The sequence below is a fragment of the Aristolochia californica genome, unplaced genomic scaffold, assembly GCF_029961685.1.
Source record: "Aristolochia californica isolate CCGP_79_NKW_82.1479 unplaced genomic scaffold, dmAriCali1.0.hap1 SCAF_15, whole genome shotgun sequence".
NCBI lineage: Eukaryota > Viridiplantae > Streptophyta > Magnoliopsida > Piperales > Aristolochiaceae > Aristolochia > Aristolochia californica.
In genome coordinates, this window is record NW_027181826.1 from 21791783 (window position 1) to 21811982 (window position 20200).

At 39.2% G+C, this 20200-nt stretch overlaps 1 protein-coding gene across 4 annotated transcripts in view; it reads left to right on the forward strand.

Annotated features, from left to right (window-relative positions):
- The window catches only part of LOC137951779 (protein FORGETTER 1-like), a 37543-nt gene that overhangs the window by 1388 nt on the left and 15955 nt on the right, over positions 1–20200 (forward strand). For 2 of the 4 annotated variants that reach the window (XR_011112162.1, XM_068798685.1), the window contains exons 2-14: positions 1639–1701; positions 1873–2046; positions 2246–2391; positions 2557–2633; positions 8071–8252; positions 8594–8671; positions 9334–9466; positions 9810–9870; positions 10010–10091; positions 10301–10429; positions 10512–10655; positions 15844–15943; positions 16038–16181. Coding sequence is in view for 3 of the 4 variants with exons in the window: in XM_068798685.1 (XP_068654786.1) it covers positions 1639–1701; positions 1873–2046; positions 2246–2391; positions 2557–2633; positions 8071–8252; positions 8594–8671; positions 9334–9466; positions 9810–9870; positions 10010–10091; positions 10301–10429; positions 10512–10655; positions 15844–15943; positions 16038–16181 (1513 nt within the window). In the remaining variant the exon portion in view is untranslated. Of the gene's footprint in view, positions 1–589; positions 595–1638; positions 1702–1872; positions 2047–2245; positions 2392–2556; positions 2634–8070; positions 8253–8593; positions 8672–9333; positions 9467–9809; positions 9871–10009; positions 10092–10300; positions 10430–10511; positions 10656–15843; positions 15944–16037; positions 16182–20200 lie in introns of those variants that run through there. The other 2 variants (XM_068798688.1, XM_068798686.1) reach the window with 2 other exon arrangements.

The window sequence follows — 20200 nt, forward strand, 5'->3', positions numbered from 1 at the left end:
ATTACGTGTAAATAGTGCTAGCAGCTTGTAAAGGGCTCAAGTGTTGTTTTTGGTCCAAGTCTTTAAGATTGAAGGTGTCTTCACTGTGCAAAGGGCTGTAGATTAGCATTTGCTGAGTTCTCTATGTGAGGAGGTACTTTGTCAAAGGAAAGAATTGGTGGAAAGATTACCCTGAAGCCAATGAAAGAAATAGCTGCTTTAGTGCAGTGTTGGCAAACCTGAAGGCCTAAGAGCTTCTACCGAGTAAAGTTAAGCCACATCATTACTCACTGCTAGTGCCCATTGCAAGGCTGTGGTTGACAAGTCTGCAGAGACTGGCTGCCATACTCTGTATGTGATCGAGATAAGGGAGAATATCTCCCACATTAGATCTTGAAAGATGAGTTGCATCGGAAAAGGAATATATTGGTTATCCTTCTAATCGAATCCTTTCTGTAATGATTCACTTCTTGAGTCATTGATTTAAGTCCAGGATGATCCAGGGCTCGTCTGGAGAAGAATAGAAAGCACCTGACTGTTTCATGCACATTAAACTTGACTCTGGAGTTTTAGTTCACTCGGCAAAACCTCTTCCCTTGCAATTGCCTGTTGCAGGTTGGGTTATTTTCTGAATGGTAATGATAATATTCTGTACTTGGCAAATAGCAATTTATTTTGTCCGAGTGAGAGAAAAGAAACATGCCTACCACTAAGACGAAGGTGAGAGAATATTGAGACTGTTGGAACTTTTTTTCTTTTTGCACAGTATTGGTGGTATTGGTGTTCTAGGATTGGTAGTTGGTTAGATCAAATATAGATCATACACAATAACAGTTGGTGATAAGGCCATCCTGCATCTCCTCATCTGGATTAACTGAGAAGAGAATAGGTTAGCTCTTTCAAAGAGCTTGATGATCTGCTCACATTCAACCTTTAAACAAAATATGTTAAATGGAAGAAAAATTTCATGGATTTGATTCATCATATCCAACTGTAATGGAACCCTAAGGATGTCATTATCATCCAATTGTCTCATACCAGCCATATTCTGTTCAAGAGGTGGTTCATATCGGCCATCTGCTCCTTGATTGGGTGTAAGTGGTTGGAGAAGGTCAATCACTCTTAAAACAAGCAGCCCTAACACAATGTAGTCTATGCAGGGTTCAACAGTGGGAATATTATCCGTAGTCTCACTGGATAGAGTCCTTAAATGTCTCTTTAGCAGTCATTTTACCCTTTCTTACCTTCCTTTTAATGCTACTGTTTCAACTGAAGCCTTCAAGTAGGTTGCTCCAGTCAGTTGTTCAGATGAGCATAACCCTGTTTTGCATTTCTCATGAAGCACTGTGTGATTTATTTATTTTAAAATTATTAAAATTTTATTTCTTGGAATAAAGAACTGTAGAACAATCTATGACTTGATTTATACCTTAAGCACCACTTTGTTTCTCTTCTCATGCAATCTTTTTTCTCACCGTTTTTAAAGAAAAGGACAAAGATATATATTATGTAAATAGCCATATTTAGGTTCACTTCTGCTAGGAATGTAAACTGACCACATTTCTAGGAATGTCTTATACCTTAATTTCAGTTTGTTCCTTTTCCATTTAAAACTAAATGCTGTTGGAACCTTTATTTTTCTCTATATTTAAATTTCAGGTAGCGATTGATGTGGAGCGAGAGGAAGATGGAGGTGCGGTGGGTGAAACATTTCAAGACTATGTAAGCTTCTGAATTTTTTGAATTTCTACCTTTAGCTTTCGTTTGCTCTATTTCTGCAACTGGGTGTTGTAATGGATATGCCTGTTAAAACATGGTTTTCCTGGCAAAGCAATATTTGGTTATTTAATACAAACTTAAATAACCCATTTGCAATGTGGATTCATTATACAGCGTCCTCCCAAAGTATCCATTGGTCCTCCTCATCCAGACCCAATTGTGGAAACGTCTTCCTTGGCGGCAGTGCAACCTCCAGAACCCACCTATGATCTCAAAATCAAGGTTCACTTGGAGAAGTCCAAAGTATTGTCATGCTTGCAAATTGAAACAATCGTCTATGCTTGTCAGGTTTGTTAAAATTTTCCATATTTCTTGAGGACTGATCTTCTAAGCCAACTTACTTCCAAGTGTTATAAGTTGTCATAACATTTTTATGTATTGCATGTCGAATTTAGATGATTGATGTAAACCTGGTCCACAGACACAACTAGAAAAATTGCATCCTTCATGTTCTTATTTATTGCCGATTTCCATAAATTGATTCTAGTTACCCTCTGAGCAGAGGCATCTTCAACACCTTCCTAATGGATCAAGGGCAGGTTTCTTTGTGGGGGATGGAGCTGGTGTAGGTAAGGGACGGACTATTGCTGGGTTGATCTGGGAGAACTGGCAGTATGGAAGGCACAAAGCATTGTATGTCTGTGTTGGGTCAACCTTTATTATTTCTTTGTCTTTCATATGTAATCATTTTCAGGTTTTCTTTGTTACAATTTATAAACTCTTGGTTCAAGTTTCTCAGTTTATTTTCACTTTATTTATTTAATTTTCTTTCCACTTTTTTATATGGTCTTTGATTAGATGGATTTCTGTTGGTTCCGACCTAAAGTTTGATGCACGAAGAGATTTGGATGATGCGGGGGCATCATGTATTGAAGGTATATGCTTCTTCATCAACTTATTCTACTGATTCCTGGCGATTGACGATTTTAGTCTCTTTATTCTTTTTCATTGGGTAATGTCAGACTTATATCTTCATTATATTATCTGTATTACAGAGCTTCGAAGTTTTTACATAGTTTTGTTATTGTCTCCTTAAATTCATAGTCAGACCTTAGTCCTGATTTGACTTTACTTTCTTTTTCCATGCATTTGTCCTATAATTATTGTGATTCTAATTTTATGCTCGTGTATAATCTGTAATCACTTTGATTCTTGCCACCAATTTGTTGGTTAGATGATTTTCTTGCAAAGTAGAAAGTTTAATGAGATGAGCTCATTTTATGCTCATATAAAGTTCAAGAATCAATGTGATCTCAAACTTCATGCAAATTAATGTTGTTAAGTCATGGATGGGATATCATTTAGGTATCACACTCTTCTTCTTTTATTGGAATGCCTGAAGACTAAAGCCGTTGTAAATTGGTTTTTTTGTCAGAGAAATTTGTATGAATCCTTTCTTGCATCAGGGGACAACAACCCGCAGGTTCCAATAATCATACTTTTCAAGCAAGGGTCAAAAAGCACACAAAGAGATGTGAAAGTCAAATATGTGATTAGAAAAAGTAAGAAAAAAAAGCAGTGAGAAAGAAGTCAACACATATATGGTGGTATGGGGAACAAGTTGGAAAAACTTTGATTCCTAACCCTTTTTTTGTATTTCTCTGAGTTGCAAAATATGAGTAAGATACACATTTGTAATAACTAGAAATTTGTTAATTTAAGTGACTTGATGGGAATTACCCTACGTAGAGAAATACATTTTCACACTGATGGAGGTTGGCTGGTTGGAGCCGATCAACAGCATTGAGGTGTTTGATGTTCTCCTCCTTCAATATGCGGATGTACTCTTATATTTGGGGTTGGATCCCTTGATTATATTATGAAGGTCGAGGCTTTGTTGGGACTATTTGAAATTGCTTTGGGGCAAAAAGTCAACTAGCAGAAAACCACATTATTGGGGTTTAACATCAACTCGGAAGACCTTCGATCCATGGCTGAACTTTTGGGCTGTTCTCTCTCTACCCTTTATGGTACTTACCTTGTTCTCCCCCTTTTTACCTCTTGTATCAGCAAGGATCTTTGGAACCCAGTTATTGAGATGTTGGAGTTTTGGTTGGCTACATGGAGGGGTCGTCTCCTCTCAAAGGCCGGAAGGCTTATTCTTCTCAAATCATGTTTGGTTGGTATCCCAAATTATTTTCTCTCATTCATGTATTGTCTTGCTTTGATTTGCCATCAAATTGACAGTTCGATGAGGAGATTTCTTTGGCGTGGTACCTCTTCGGATTTTAAATATCATCTAGTGGGTTGGAAGGATGTGTGCACTTCCAAATCTAGGGGAGGTTTGGGTGTTTGGCTCACCAAGGATATGAATATGGCCCTCCTCCTCAAGTGGATCTGGAAATTCAACACTGTGGGCAATAACCTTTGGAGACCGATGGTGTCTTTCAAGCTAAACTGGAAGGAACCCTGGTGGACCTCGGGAGGAAGGAGAATTGCCCTATCTCCAATCTGGAGAGCTATCTATCTCCTTCTCCCGTTATTTTGTTCGGGCATTTAATTCCATGTTGGTAATGGTCGCTCAATTCGCTTTTGGGAGGATTGGTGGGTTAGCTCTGGGCCTCTGAAGACCTCTTTCAGTAATGTTTGGCGGGCCTCCATGCAGTATTGTCTCTCAGTTGCTAATGCTTGGGGTTTAGGAGCTTAAATTCTTCTTGTGGAATGCTAATAAAATCCTCACTGCTGATAACCTCCATCGTCGTGGTAAGCATAGTGTGTGCATTTCTTGCCCTCTTTGTGGACTTGAGGAGGAGATCATCAGCCACCTTCTAGTTTCCTGCTCCTTCTCTTGGTCAGTTTGGATGAGCATTTTTAGTCGGTTTGGCCTTCAATTATTTTTGCCAAGAGATCTCTTCTCGGTCGGGTGCTTGCTTCTCGGGGTCCCCTTCCCCTAATTTGGCAAGATGATCATTTCAGCTTGTGTTGCCTTCATCCCCTGGGGTATCTGGATGGAACACAATAATAGGTGCTTCAGCGCCAAGAAGCTCTCTTGGGATCGGGTCACATCCTCCATCATTGGCCTCATCTCCTCGTGACTTCATTCCAGGAAGGAATTTTCCTCTCTGTTAGGGCCCTCACTCAAGAACAATCGGAGTGCCATTGCTCAGATGGGCTCCCCGGCAAAACCTCTCTCTATGCAGGAATGATAGCCTCCTCAACTGGGCTTCACCAACCTGAATTTTGATGGTAGCTCCCTTGGCAATCCTGGCATGGTGGGCTATGGTGGTGTCTTTCATGATTCTGTTGGCAACCAGCTCATGTCCTATTCTGGACCTATAGAGTATTTCTGACTCCACTTCTGCCGAGCTTTAGGCTCTCCTCAGAGGCCTCATCATCTTCCGCGAGCACCTCTCCGGTCTGCTCCACATTGAGGGAGACTTTGCGGTGATTGTTGGATGTTCTCCTCTCCCTCTATTTTGCCGTAGTGTCATTGGGATGTTTACTACTCTGTTTTAGGCATTCTCCCCCACATTACTTGTGTTTGGTCCCATGTTCTTAGACCTGCCAATTCTGTAGTTGATGCTTTTGCTAAGCTGGAAGCCTCCCTCCAATCCCTTCTTGTTAGTGGTGTGCTTCCCTAGTTTGTTGTTTTGCATATTTGGTTAATTAAATTATCTCTTTCTCAAAAGAAAAATAAACTTCACACTCCCTCTCAAGCTAGAGCACAAAACATCTGATAAACCTACCTACATGGTTACTCAACAAAGAAACTCCTTTTTTAGGCAAAATTTTGGTGAAAATGTTGCCTTGCTAGTGTTTATACTTCACTTGTAGTTCCATGCTCGTCTTTGTTAATAGTGTCTCCTGTATCACTTCTCTCTCAATAAAATATTTCTAAAATATTTCTCACCATTCAAAATAAAAATAAAAAATCCTCAAATACAGTTTTGGATGTTTTCACTCATAACAACATCCTTGATAGAGTGTCGTTCTATCGCAATGTGTTTGGTTGTCTCTCTAAAATCTGGATTATTTGCAATGAAGTTGGCGGCTTGATTATTACGCCCCATAGTCATATGCTTATCCTCTAGCAGGCCAAATTCACTCATAGGCTGTGAGCCATTGCCTTGTATTTTCTGTCTGTCTAGGTCCTTCTACAACCATGGTTTTGTATTTTGCCTTTATACTATATATTGCCACAACACTCTTTGTTTGTTACTCTCCTAAGTAATTGGATTAGCTTTGTTGATGGGAATAATTCCATATAGGTTGAAGTTGGAAAGTTGTTGTGCTTATGAATTGGAAAAAAGGTTTTCTAACATCGGCTTAGTTATTTTGGGATGGAGCTAGACCTAATTTTAACAACTTTCCTAAAAAAGTGTAAAAATACATAATTTGATTTTAGATCCTGAAAAGTTTGCATAAGAATGTCCCATAATGTGAAGATAACCACATGGCTTATGTAATAAAGCTTGACCTAATCAATGTGAATGATATGATACCACCCTTAGGCGTAGTTCTTCATCAATCCTGTCCTCCTATCTTGGGAGGCCATTGTTTGCAGGCCACCCCTCTAAATCCCTTAAGAACCCCCAGTTTTAGAGAGGTTTGAGAAGAGATGGCGGCGTGGAAGGGTAACCTCCTCTCGTTGACCTGGTTGCACCACCTTAATTAAATCCATTCTTGCTGGCCTTCGAAACTATTACCCCTCCCTTTTCCACTGCCTAGCAAGCATCATCCGTCATATTGAGGCTATTGAAAGGAGGTTCCTTTGGTATGGCACTTTGAAGAGATTTAAATACCTCTGGGTTGACCACTAAAAAAAAAACACTTGGTTAATTGGGAAGATGTTTGCCTACCCAAAAACCTCGGAGGGCTTGTTTTTGTAGAATGAGGCCTATGAATCGAGCTTACCACTCTAAATGTCTATGGAGATCTGACTCCAAGAATGGAATGTGGAGGAGTCTTATCATCAACAAACATTGATTTTAATTCAACACTTGGATTTCTCCATCATCCATTCCTCATCATGTGACATATATCTGGAAATCTATTGTGAACACTTTTACCTAGTTTTGAGAATGGATTGTGGATTCACATTCGAAGTGGACATTTCTGATAGGTCCCTTTAGGCACAAACCTAAGAGGGGGCAGGGGGTGATACATCACGATGGTTTCAAGGAATAATGAAGTTGCTGCTTCCTATTAGAGTTTCAGTAACCTAAAATTCTAGGAAGGAGTTTTCTTCTTTGTTAGGGCTCTCGCATGGGGACAATTGGAGTGCCATTGCTCAAATGGGCACCCTGGTGAAACCTCCCTCTTCGCAGGAGTGGCAGCCTCCTCAACTAGGCTTTACCAAGCTGAATTTTGATAGTAGCTGCCTTGGCAATATTGGTCTGGAGGGCAATGGTGGTGTCTTTCATGATTTTGTTCACAACTAGCTCATGTCCTATTCTGGACCTATGGGTATTTCTGACTCCATTTTTGTCGAGCTTCAGGCTTGCCTCAGAGGCCTCATCATCTTCTGGGAGCACCTCTCCGGTCCACTCCACATTGAGAGAGACTCTGCGGTGATTGATGGGAGGTTCTCCTCTCCCTCCTCTCCGCCGTGGCGTCATTGGGATATTTACTATTTTGTTTTAGACATTCCCCCCCACATTACTTGTATTTGGTCTCATGTTCCTAGATCTGTCAATTTTGTTGCTGATGCTTTTGCTAAGCAGGGAGCCTCCCTCCAATCCTTTCATGTAAGGGGGGTGCCTCCCTAGTTTTGCTGTTTTGCTTCTTTGTTTAAGAAAATTATCACTTTCTCAACAAAAAAAAAAAAGAATCATACCTCACAGATCTGAGCTCTCTGATTTGCCTGCATTTCCTGATGCTGCTGGTGCAGGCCATAGTGTTTCTTCTTTTCAGAGGGTAGTGCTAGTGAGGTTCTGTAGTGAAGGTTGAGATTATTTGGTCCAGTTGTTCAAATTTTATTTGGAGTAGTGCCACTCTAATTGGAGAGAGAGATTCCTATCCTCTTGAGAAATAGTCGAGAAAGGCCTTTGGTTCAATGGTCACATGGGGATTTCACATGTGAGCTCTTGAATTCAAACCTCACCGAGGGGGTAAGTGTGTGTGTGTGTGTGTGTATAATCAATATTTTGAAAAAAAGAAATAGACGAGAAAACCATCTCCTATGTCCTGGATGAGAATGAGTGAGAAAACAAATTGAACAGTTCTGATTGCGCAGACTTGGGGATTATTTGTTTGTCAGTACCTTTACTGATAAATGGTTTTAATTTTAAGGTGAAACTCGAAGATTGTTATGTCATTTTTAGATTGACTAAGTCCTTTATTCTGAATTGGTGCAAATGTGTTTTTATGCAGTGCATGCTTTGAACAAGTTACCTTACTCCAAGCTTGACTCAAAGTCTGTTGGTGTGAAGGATGGAGTTGTTTTTTTAACTTATAGTAGCCTTATAGCATCATCAGAGAAGGGCCGTTCTCGCTTACAACAGCTGTTGCAATGGTGTGGTTCTGACTACGACGGTCTTGTGGTGTTTGACGAGGTAGAATGGATCTGAAATATTGGCATTTTTTTCCCACTTAGTGAAATTTGATGCTGTTATTATGTCTTCAGGGTGGGAAAAGGTTATAGAGGCTAGCCTGCTGAGTTTATCCTTTAGAGCTATTTCTGTTTGACAGCCAAGTGCTTAGTGTATTTCTAGTTTTATGTGATATGAAGCTTCAAATCTGAAGGGAGTGCAAGGTTATGTAACCCCCATATGTAGGGAGGCATCTAATTTTTCATGTTAACAGTATGGTTTAAGTGGTCAAGAGCTAAGTTTTTATTCTATCCAGGTTCTTTCACTGTCAGAAATACTAACTATTAGATGAGTTCGCATTTCAGTGCCATAAAGCCAAAAATCTTGTTCCTGAAGCTGGAAGCCAATCGACTCGGACAGGGGAAGCTGTTCTCGAGATTCAGGTAGATATCTCAACCCTGTTTGCTTTGATTGCAAAATCATTCTCAATGCATGTTTTCAATTTTTTATTATACTGCCATTTCAATTTTTTTTATACTGTTAATCTTAAACGTATTTCTAATATTTTTTTTTTTGAAATGTCACATAACTTATTACTGGCATTAGTAATAAGTTTATTGTTAGTTATTTAGTTGCACATGAATTTTTTTGCATTCTGTTGGCGATCTCTGAAGTTTTATTGTGGTAGGACCAGCTGACTCATATAATGAAAATTTTGCAGTTCTTGCTTCAGGTGGGTTGATTATATCTAAGCAAATATTAAGGAATCACACCAAAAAATTTCCTCTTTACTAATTGTTGCCTTAATTTTGTTCTTTAATATATATCAGATGCTCTATCTCATTTTTATGTAACTTGCCTAAGTCAAGGTGATTAATTTTCTGGGTTGTATCAATGAGCCTTATTTGGGTGTTCCTTTTGGTTTAGTTACAATTATAAGCGTAAAACCGTACTTTTTGCTTTCTTGTAACCGCTGTAATGATGTATGGCATCAAAGTGAATTTGCACATGTGTGTATCTGAATTTTTTTTTCTTTTCTTCTTCTCGTTCTTTTTATTTTATCAACTAAAATTTGGCAGACTGACTAGAGACTCAATTACTACAGGCTCGGCTCCCTCAGGCTCGTTTTGTCTACTGCTCAGCAACTGGTGCATCAGAGCCTCGTAATATGGGTTACATGGTCCGACTTGGACTTTGGGGCACAGGAACATGCTTCACTAAATTCCAAGACTTTTTAGGTTTTTTTTTTTCTTTCTTCTTTTTTTGGTATCCAACTCTTTTTGTTTTTGTTTTTGTAAATCGGCATCTGGCTCTTTTTTCTTTTTTTTTCTTTGGTAAATTGGTTTCCAGCTATTTTATTTTATCTTTTTCCCGTTCCATTTTTCTTCTTCTAGTTTCTGCTGCCAGGTAATGATACTGTCACCACATTGTCCCCTTTCTATAGAGGACATTTTGCCTATAATTTTCAAATATTATAACTGTAATTTAGATAGTTATACAAGATTATTTATTTATGTGTTTTTATTTCCTAAAAGGCAACTCAATTTGAATGCTATATAACGTCCTCTGAATTGTTTTCAGGGGCCCTTGAGAAAGGTGGTGTTGGGGCATTGGAGCTTGTTGCCATGGACATGAAAGCAAGGTTAGATAGTTTCTTAATCAAGTAGACATTTTAATCTTTTCATGTTTTTAGAGAATGAGCTTATTGTCAAGTTATTGAGTACTCTATCTGCAATTTGATGTTAAGGGATGTAATGGTGTTCTGATGTTTTGTTGTTCAGGGGAATGTATGTATGCCGTTCACTAAGCTACAAGGGTGTTGAATTCGAAGTTATTGAAGCCCCCTTAGAAGCAGAAATGGTGGTATGATAGTCCTTATTTGAGATACAGTTTTAGAAATGGTTGTTCTTTTTTGAGTTACATTTTTAAGGAAGCCTCACATGGATTTTTTTGCATGGTGCTTCAATGTAATACTGTCATTATCGTGATTTATTTTGGCTCATTTTTTCAGCTCATATGTTGTTATTTTGGCATTTTGATGCTGTTTTGTTTGTTTCTTCATTTTTTCATAGGATATGTACAAAAAAGCTGCAGAGTTCTGGGCAGAATTACGCGTTGAGTTACTGTCTGCAAGTGCATTTCTCTATGAAGAAAAGCCAAGTTCTAGTAACCTATGGCGATTGTACTGGGCAAGCCACCAGGTAAAACATCTTTTTCAGGTTGTTGCACTTATTGAACTATAGAATTGACCCCCCCCTCTCTGTTATATTTATTATCCCACAGAGATTCTTTAGACACATATGCATGTCAGCAAAGGTTCCTGCAGCTGTAAGGCTGGCTAAGCAAGCACTAATGGAAAATAAATGTGTTGTTATTGGTCTTCAAAGCACAGGAGAGGCTCGAACCGAGGAAGCTGTGAACAAATATGTATGTTTTTCCAAATGCTTTCAAGTTTTTTCCTATAAGACGCTTGTTTTCTTCTTTCAGATAGATGGCTAACCATTTAATTGATGTCGGGCAATTTTTAAAAAAAACAATGTAGGACAGCAAAGAGATTTAGTTTGGGAAACGTTAAATGATGATATGGGATGTAACAACATTCTTTTTATTTGTGAGAATGATGAGATTTCATCTTGGGCAAGGAGAGATTTCAAGAAGTTACCAATGCAAAGCCAGCCAAAACGCTCACAAAGACCAGCAGCATAAGAAAACACAAACCATAGTGAAGAAAAAAAATCAGTCAACTAGGATCACTGGGATAAGTATCACTCTCAATAAGATGCAGGAGCCAAAGAGTCAGCCATCCTATTCACACCTTTGACAGTGTGGGATCAACCGAAGACCTTTGCAAACTGTGAAGCCTTCATGCACTGACCAAAACCTCCAAGCAGGTGTCTGGCCTGCCGAAACCAGCCAATAACCACTAGAGAGTCTCCCTCGATAATAAGAGGAGAGCCATAATTCTACTTAAAAAATTCTCATACCATAAAGCAAAGCTCGGAGCTCTACCTCGATAGGATCACATGCCCCAAAAGGAGCAGAGCTTACGTGGAATACCTAGCCCTACTTATTTAGGCGTGGATGACACTCTTGATCCATAAAAAAAATTAATTTAAACTAAGAACCTAAATAAAATCAGTGCAAGAATATCTAGATAGTGTAGAGAAAGAATGGTCTTCATAATTATATTTATCCTTGCTGTATTATCCCTTGATAGAAAAATTTAATCCCATGGTAGGTTTGGACGTAGGTTTGATTGGAATTTCAGAATTAGGAAAAGCAACAAGCTCTAAATCCCTATGCACAAGGAATCTGCTGATGGTGAGAGGAAGAGCGAAAGAAGGGGAGAGCAAGAGGAGAGGAGAGGAGATTGAGAAAGAGAATAGAAGGAGGAAATACTGAGCGAGCAAGGGAGGGAAGATGTTGAAAGAAGGGGAGAATGTAGCAACCAAGATTTACAAGGGGAGTAGAAGAAACGATATGAAATCGATAAGGAATATTTCTCCCTACATTGTCCATTGAGGGAAAGGAATGATTCTGAAGCAACAAAAGAAGGAGATGCTGACAATGGCTGGCAAATTGTGACAAACGAAAGACAAAAAAGAATGTGAAATTGATGTTTCAGAAAAAAGAAAAGAGATTTCATTATGAAAGAACAATATTAAAATTGGTAGAGGTCCGCTTTGGGAATAGAAAGCATCTGAAGATTTCAGTTATCAATGGTGACAAGCAATCCTTCATTCGAGTTCCCTTCAAAGTGGGATCTCAGCCTACAAGTTGAAGCTATCTGTGCCAAAGAGAGCTATCGTGCTTGTAGCAAGGAGGTATGGATGGAAAATTCTTAATTGTTCTCACGTCCTTTCAGTCCAAAGGTAGATCGGAATAAATTATACATTACGAGATTCTCTAGTATTGGCTAGGATCTACATTCCAAAAACCACAATGAAAGGATTCAGCTGGTCTTGTTTTATTGAAGCTCTGAGATTTTTCTTTACTGAAGAAACCAAACAAGCAAGTGTGCTGGTTAGTGATGAAATCATTAACTCAAATCTCCTACTTTTAAGAAGTTGACCATCCATTCAAATCACTCTCCCATCGAAGACCAGCATTGTTCTCCCCTCTAGATTATTATCAGATGGCAGGAAGGATCTTTATAATTCTCTTCTGGTAAATGTCAAATGGAAGTTGAAAAGAGCTTAGTAATTGGACTTCTACTTGGAATCTATCATATTCACCAAAGGTCTCTTTCCTAGGGAGTAATTGGTGGCTCATTAAATTATCATGCATAGAAAAATGCAGGGAATTTGTATCTTCATGGAACTTACAATCTCCGATTCCATGTGGTAATATTTCTGAATGGAGTGATTCCCCTCCGACAAGCTTTTCTTGTATTTGGATCAAGATCATTGAATTACCAAATACGGTATATAAGTGCTGATAAATTCTGCGTATTTCAGCAAATGGATGAATCTACTCAATAGCATCAGCGTATTTATTTCAAAAAAAAAAAAAAAGCATCAGCGTTATGCCAGCACTCGTGTTCTTCCAGCTGGGCATTTATTATCAAGCATGCCTCTGAATCTTGAATTGGGATAAAAAAACTTTGCAATGTTGATAAAACAGTGGATAGCAGCAGACTGTTCTTTCAGAAAGCTCAACCAGTGAACCTTTCGAGTGGTGCTGTTTCTTGTGTGTGGTTGGGAGGAGGATTCCTCACTTCTGGATAGGCTGGCCAATATGATTTTCCAACTAGGGTAGAGGGGGTGTTGTGGTTGGTCTCAGTGAATAGGGTTTTGAGGGAAGCAAGGTCAGCTTTCTTTCTGGTGTAGGTTTGGTGGAAGACGGAGCAAGCAGAGGAGGGGGTAAAGTGGAAGGGCTTTAGAGTTCTGGTGGTGTTATTTTTTCCATTTTAGGTGATTTGGGAAGAGGGTTCTGGTGTCTTTGGGTGTTTTTCATGGGGGCTAAAGGATTCAGTCTCAGGGTCAATGGTTGGGGTTATGGTGTGGATGAGGGTGGCCTTTTCTAGCTGGTTGTTAAGTCTGGTAGCTTGCTGTTGATCTCTGATGATGGGCCCGTGATTATAGTTGACTGATTGGTCGGGTGAAGGTAGGTTCTTGTCAGCCTTGTGCAGAGAGATGTCACCTTCGCAGATGACGGTTTTGTTGGCCCTCATGGTTTGTGTAGGTTGGTTAATAGCTGTACTGGAGTCAATTCAAATTTTGAATTTGAAATTAGATTGTGCGGTTCCAACTGCATGGCTAGATGAGCCAAGGAGGGGTCGTTCTCTGAGCCGAGTTGAGGGTGGATTGACTCGGTAGGAACTTGCAGTGTCTTTCTCATGCTGTTTCTGCTTCGACCTGTCATGTTTACTAGCTGAACTCGGATTGCAAAAACATAATTAGTGATCTTGAGGTTGATCCTTGAGTTTTTGATGTTTGGGCTTGGATCGATTAGAATCCGGCCAAAATCCATCCTGGTATTCACTCTTAGCCTCGTGTATCTCCAGAGTGCAGCCAAAGTGGTTGCCAATGATAGTGAGTAACTTTGTGTTTTAGAGTTCCAAAGCTAAGTCGTATATCCGAAGCCGTTCCCCATATGGACCGCTTGGTAGAGAGGCTTCCCATTTGTGGCAGCATTGGCAAGGGCTTAGTTTCTTGTCCACGAGTCAAGGATGCGACATTGATCCTCTGGAGTTTCAAGTCAAATGAGCCATCTGGCGCTACCTGTGAAGGAGACGATTGATGTATAGATGAGTTGCCAAGAGGTTTTAATCCAGGCTCCAAACTCATTTCATTGGTGGAGGCCCCGACAAATATAGACAACAATGCTGTTTGCTGGGTTGGTCCGGCCAGTAGAAAGGTGGTCAATGGGAAGGGGAATGGTTGGGTTGGTTTGATCAAGACTGGGTGTGATTGGGATATGTGATTGCCAGGCCATAGTGGTTGTGTTGAATTGTGATCGTGGTGGTGGCAGTGGCGGTTTTGGTGAGGTGGTGGGGGTGGATCTGAGTGGAGGGACAGTGGGCTGTTGCTGAAGGTTGATGTTTCAGAATGGAGTGGTTGGGGGGTTTGTAGGTTTTGCCAGTTCAAAAGATGCGATGGCTCTAATGAGGGCAACGCTAGTCGAATCCATCCGTTGTTGATTGAGGAAAATAGATGCGCCCAAGGACAATACCATCACAGAGGTGGACAATTTTGCTTTCGGTTCTTCATTATTAGAAGACTGAAAATTACAAACTGAGAGTTCCTTTCCCATATTTCCTTCAGTTGAGTATGTTTGTTGTCACTGTGAAGTATGGATTGGAGTTGAGTCAGGAAAAAGGTTTCGAATAGATCCAGGTATTCTGATGTAGGACAAACGATTCCTGTTGACAGCCGTGATTTTGATCATGCTGTCTCTCAATTCATTGATCTTGAGAGTAGTGTTTTCAAACCTGAAGATTCTGGACCTTGCCGGAGTGAGATGTGTAGCATACCATCTCTTCTTTCTGGTGACCACCTGCCAGCTGAGTTCCCCTTCCTGGTCCTCCATCGATCTATGGTCCTCATTGCCTTCAAGATGCTCCTGCCCCACTTCATCAATCCTCTTGCCTGCATTCTTGATAATCGCTCTCTCTGTAGTCCTCCCGCCATGTAGCATATTGTCAGATATGTGTGATGTATCCATGATACCACACCACTGGGCAAATCTACCGTTGGTACTAATAAACTAGTATGATACCAGTTCACAGAGTATTTTTTAGCCAGTAACCCTTAAAATAAGTGGTCAGGTTAAATAATCTAATAAAAGCTTAAGCCAAACTGGAAACATAAAAGCACAATAATGGGATGTAAAACTAACCCAAGTAAGGCATAAACAAAGATCAACCAAAAGCAGCCCAAATAATAAATAGTCCAACTGAAATAAAATAAATAAAATAAAAACATGTAACTTCAAAAACTTAAGTTCCTCATTTGCTAAATCGGACCGTGCAAAGTCAAAATTTTTGTTTCTCACTCAGCCTGTTGGTCAAATGTTTCTTTTTTTCCTTGAGTAGACTTTAAATGTGTGACTCTATTGTCAACAGCCAATACTTTCATTCCAGATAATTATGTCTCTCAACGTTGTTCCCTTCAAATGTGTGGGCTGAACAGTTTTGGTCAATTAATCATATTCTACAATGAAGTACACTGGGTGGTGGCTTGATTTTGTGGCCAATATTTTCAATGGTTTATCATATGCTTAGCCAAGTCAGTAGTTATTGCATATTTAGTAGTATGTCTGACATATGGAGGTTCCTCATTTGGCAAAGTAGAAGTTGAATTGGCTAGAAAAGAACTCAGAAATGGCATGTCATCCAGTACTTTTATAAATATTTTTTAGGTAACCAATATCATTGCAGTGAATCTTGTTGTAATCAAATGTAGAGCAGTTTGAGGGATTGGTTTTGGTTGCATAAGCTTGAGTACCACTATTTGTTTCTATAAATGCCTATTCACAGAGAAAAAGAAATTTATATTGCTTTTACCTGTTTTACTTACTGCAACTATATTGTACTGTCAGGTTCTTTGGTCACAAGGTTACTCGTTCTCCTTGGCCTAATAGACAATTAGACTGTATTTGTGCCTTGGAACAGGGTCTTGAAATGGATGATTTTGTTTCGGGTCCTCGGGAGCTTCTGCTAAAACTGGTGGAAGAAAATTATCCTCTGCCACCAAAGCCAGACTCTGTCGCAGGTACTTATATGGTATGCACCTGTAAGTTGGCATTGTTTGGGTCCAGCTTTCTACTGTAACATGTTAAACCGACTTTCTTTTAATGTGGTTGTAGGAGAGGAAGGTGTCAAGGGAGGTGTTAAGGAGCTGCAAAGAAAGAGACACTCTGCAAGTTCCGGTGTTTCTTATAGGGGAAGAGTGAGAAAAGTTGCCAAATGGAACAATGCAAGTGATAATGAAAGTGATGAGGACTCTCTTAGTGAGTCTCTGAGTCCTGTGTTACAAAAATTCATGCATAGATAGATATCAAAATCTGCTTGGAGAAAAAGAAATGCATTATTTTGATGAACTGCGTTGCTTTCCTAACATCATTGTCTTTAGGCAGCAAAAAGTGAAAATACTGTACAAAGCCTTTTCCAGAGATGGACATTGGTGCTACAGGGCAGCTATCAAAAAATCACTCCACAACTTCAGTTAGTGTATATGTTTAATAAACAATTCCTTGCTAATAATTTGCAGTTTTCCATTGTGAGTCTCAAGATGAGAGGAATGCCTGACTACTGAGTTTCAGGGATAAAAACTGTTGCTGGTGTTTTAAAGGTGTCAGTCAGAAGTTACTTCAGAAAAGTCATTCCGATGGCAATTTTGTTACCGCTAGTGAGGACCTCCCATTTTAGAGAGCACATCAGTAAACTTGCGGAGCAAATTTTTATGAACAAAAAAGCTATTAAAACATTCAATCCAGGTTACCTGGGGCTTGATCCTTTTGTTCATCAGTAGGAAATTTTATTCCACACCTAGGGCTTTCTCTATGCAAGCTTCAACATAATGCATCAGGTGCTGCATTGGGTGTATGGAAATCCAAAATGTATTTGGCTAATTGTTGAGGCCTGTATAAGAACTGCATTAGGACCTCTTGGTTTGATCTCGTATACCCGATGAGCTGATAAATATTGCAAGTTGGTGAACAATGGTTGTACCCCTTTGTAGTTAAGAGTATTAAGGAATCTGAGTATCCAATAATTTGGCATGCTAGTTATAAATTATTTTGGATACTTTCTGAATAGAGAATTTCTCTCATTAAACATCATGTTACTTGTGCTTTCATGAGATATTGGACAATCAAGATAGTTTTTATGTTTGTTATGCCATATGTGTTTATTAGCTAGGTTGGTTACTGAAAAAGGGTAAAAAAACAGAAGAGAGATAGAAAAGATAAGAGAGAGATGGATGAACAACAATTCTTGAAAAGAGTCTCCTTAGGGATCATGCACGATCTCCTTCCCTTTTACTAAGAAAGAAGAGTATAATTTACAAAAAAATACCCCTATTCACTTAAAATTACCCATCCCTTATATCTCCTAATATACATACTGAAATTCAATGAAAATTGATCTAGAGACATCTAATCATGCTGAATGAGATTATGTAAACTCTAGATACTGTAACATATGTAAAAAGACGAAACTACCCTTCACTATATTTTGCAATACTCTCCCTTACGCTGGAGCATATATATCCATAAGGCCCAACTTATTACAAAAAAATCCCAAACTCTCGTTTACCAATAGCTTTAATAAACATATCTCCAACTTTATCACCAGACCGTGCATATGGAGTGACAACTTTCTTCATCACTGCATCTCGGTAAAGTGACAATCTGCCTCAATATGCTTTGTTTTCTCATGGAACACAGGATTCCTGACGATGAATGTAGCTGCCTGATTTTCATAGTACATTGTTCATAGATTCATCTATTTGAAGATTAAACTTCTTATGACCGATCTTAGCCACATCAATTCACTGACTGTATGAGGCATGCCTCTATACTTAGCCTCGGCCCTAGAATGAGCTACCATATTCTGTTTCTTGCTCTTCCACCTTATCAGATGCCTCCTAGAAATACAGAAAAACGTGTGATAGACTTCCTGTCAAGTTTGAATCTGCATTTGAGAAAACTTCTCTCTTCAAGCTGCTATGCTGTTTAAACTATAGGCCCTTTCCAGGTGTTCAAATATCTCAAGATTCTTTGTGCAGCTTCCACGTGAACCTTGCGAGGACATTCTATGAACTGACTAACAACACTTACAACAAAAGATATGTCAGGTCAAGTAACAGTAGTATATATGAGTTTGCCAACCAACCTACGATATGTTGTCTTATCATCAAGTTCATCACTCTATCCATCATGAATATCAAGTTCAACATCTAAGGGAGTATCAACTGGTTTGACACCCAACAACCCATACTCTTGCAACATATGGTGACATATTTTCTTTGGGTCAGCACAAGACATGCCTTGCTAGCTATTTCAATGCCCAAAAAATACTTTAGTGATCCAAAGTTTTTAGTTTGAAAGTGTTTTGCCAAATGAACCTTTACTTCCCCAATGCCTTTCACATCACTGCAAGATAAATTCATGTCATCCACATACACCAATAACACCACAAATACCAGACAATCTTCTCATAACAAAGAGGGAATAGTCACAATGGCTTTTGGAGAGCCCATCAGACTTAAGAACCTTGTTAAAATTTTCAAACCAGGCTCGAGGGCTTTGCTTGAGACCATATATGGCTTTCTTGAGCTTGCAAACTTTGCCAATCTTTCTCTGAGAAACAAACCCAAGTGGTTGCTCCATATATACCTCCTCATCTAGATTACCATACAAAAAAATAGTTTAATGTTAAGCTGACATAGCGTCCATCCTTGATTTACCAACATCAAAATCCTAACAGAAGACAATCGGGCAAATGGAGAAAAAGTCTCAAAAACACCCACACCATATGTTTGTGTATAACTCTTGGCTACCAACCGAGCCTTGTATCTCTCAATTTGTATTTCATTTTGTAGAGCCATCTACATCCAACAACTGTAGCACCAAGTGGTGGATCACACAATTGCCAGGTGCCTCTGTCCAGTAGTGCAACCATCTCAACATCCATAACTTGCTTTAGTGAGGAGATGATAGGGCATCCTACATAGAAGGAATAGTGCAAAAAGAGAGAGACAAGGCAAATTGATAGTATTGATAAGACAATGAATCAATTGAAACGAAGTTTGAGATAGGATAATGGGTACCTTTTTGAACACCTTTTTGAAGAGCAATAAGAAAGTTTAAATCCCTTACCTCAAGATCCATAGATGGGGGTGAGTCATGATCAAGTGTGAGAGAGGGAACTGATGCTTGATGTTAAGGCACTTGTCGTCTATGATATACCTGGAATTGTTTCACAGCAGTAGCACTAGATAAAGAACTAGGAATCCCCCCCAAAGGAGTTGACTTCTGGACTGGAAGTAGAAGTACATGTCTCTATGGTGGATGAGGTAAAGAAGGGAGTATCACATTTGCAAATACGAATGTTTTCTTAGTGGAAGGATAGAGGCATTTGTATCCCTTTTGTGTACGAGAATATCCTAGAAAAAACATATTTTACTGCACGAGGAGAAAGTTTATCTCTAGAAGGACTAAATACATGTACAAAACAAATACACCTAAATACATGCACAAAACAAATACACCTAAATACATGAGGAGACAGAGGGAATCAGGTAACAAATGACATCGGCATCTATATGGGAACTTTGTACTCCAAGAACAAAAGAAGACATCCTATTATTATGAAAGCACACCGAGAACTGCATCACCCCAATATGACTTGGGTAAACTCATATGCAATAACATAGTACGAACTTCTTCCAATAAACATTGATTTTTGCGTTCATCCACACCGTTTTGCTGCAGAGTAAAAACATAGGATGACTAATGTGTGATCCTATGTTCTTGACAAAACAAATCAAAATTTTGGTTCCTGAATTCTGGACCATTATTAGTATGAAGTTCAAGAATAGATGAATCAAATTGATTTTTGATTTCATTATAAGATGTTTGAAATACCTCAAATTTCTCCTGTAGTAGATACATCCAAGTCCATCTACTAAAATCATCGATAAACGATAGGAAACACTTGTAACCAAACATACTAGTCACAGGACAAGGACTCCAAACATTAGAATGAACAACGTCAAATAAAAGACTGCTCCTAGAATGACTTAATGGAAGTGGTGTCCAGTGATGCTTGCCCAGCTGGCATGAGTCACACTGAAATGAAAGACTGAAAGGAAATGCGGGAAAAAGGTGGATTAATTTTGTTGGATAAGGGTGACCCAATCGTAGGTGCTGCTGTAGAGGTGAACTCATAGAACCCATGGTAGTGACTGCTCTGATGAATGACTCTCCAGATAACATAATTGACCTCTTTCACGCACAAAACCAAT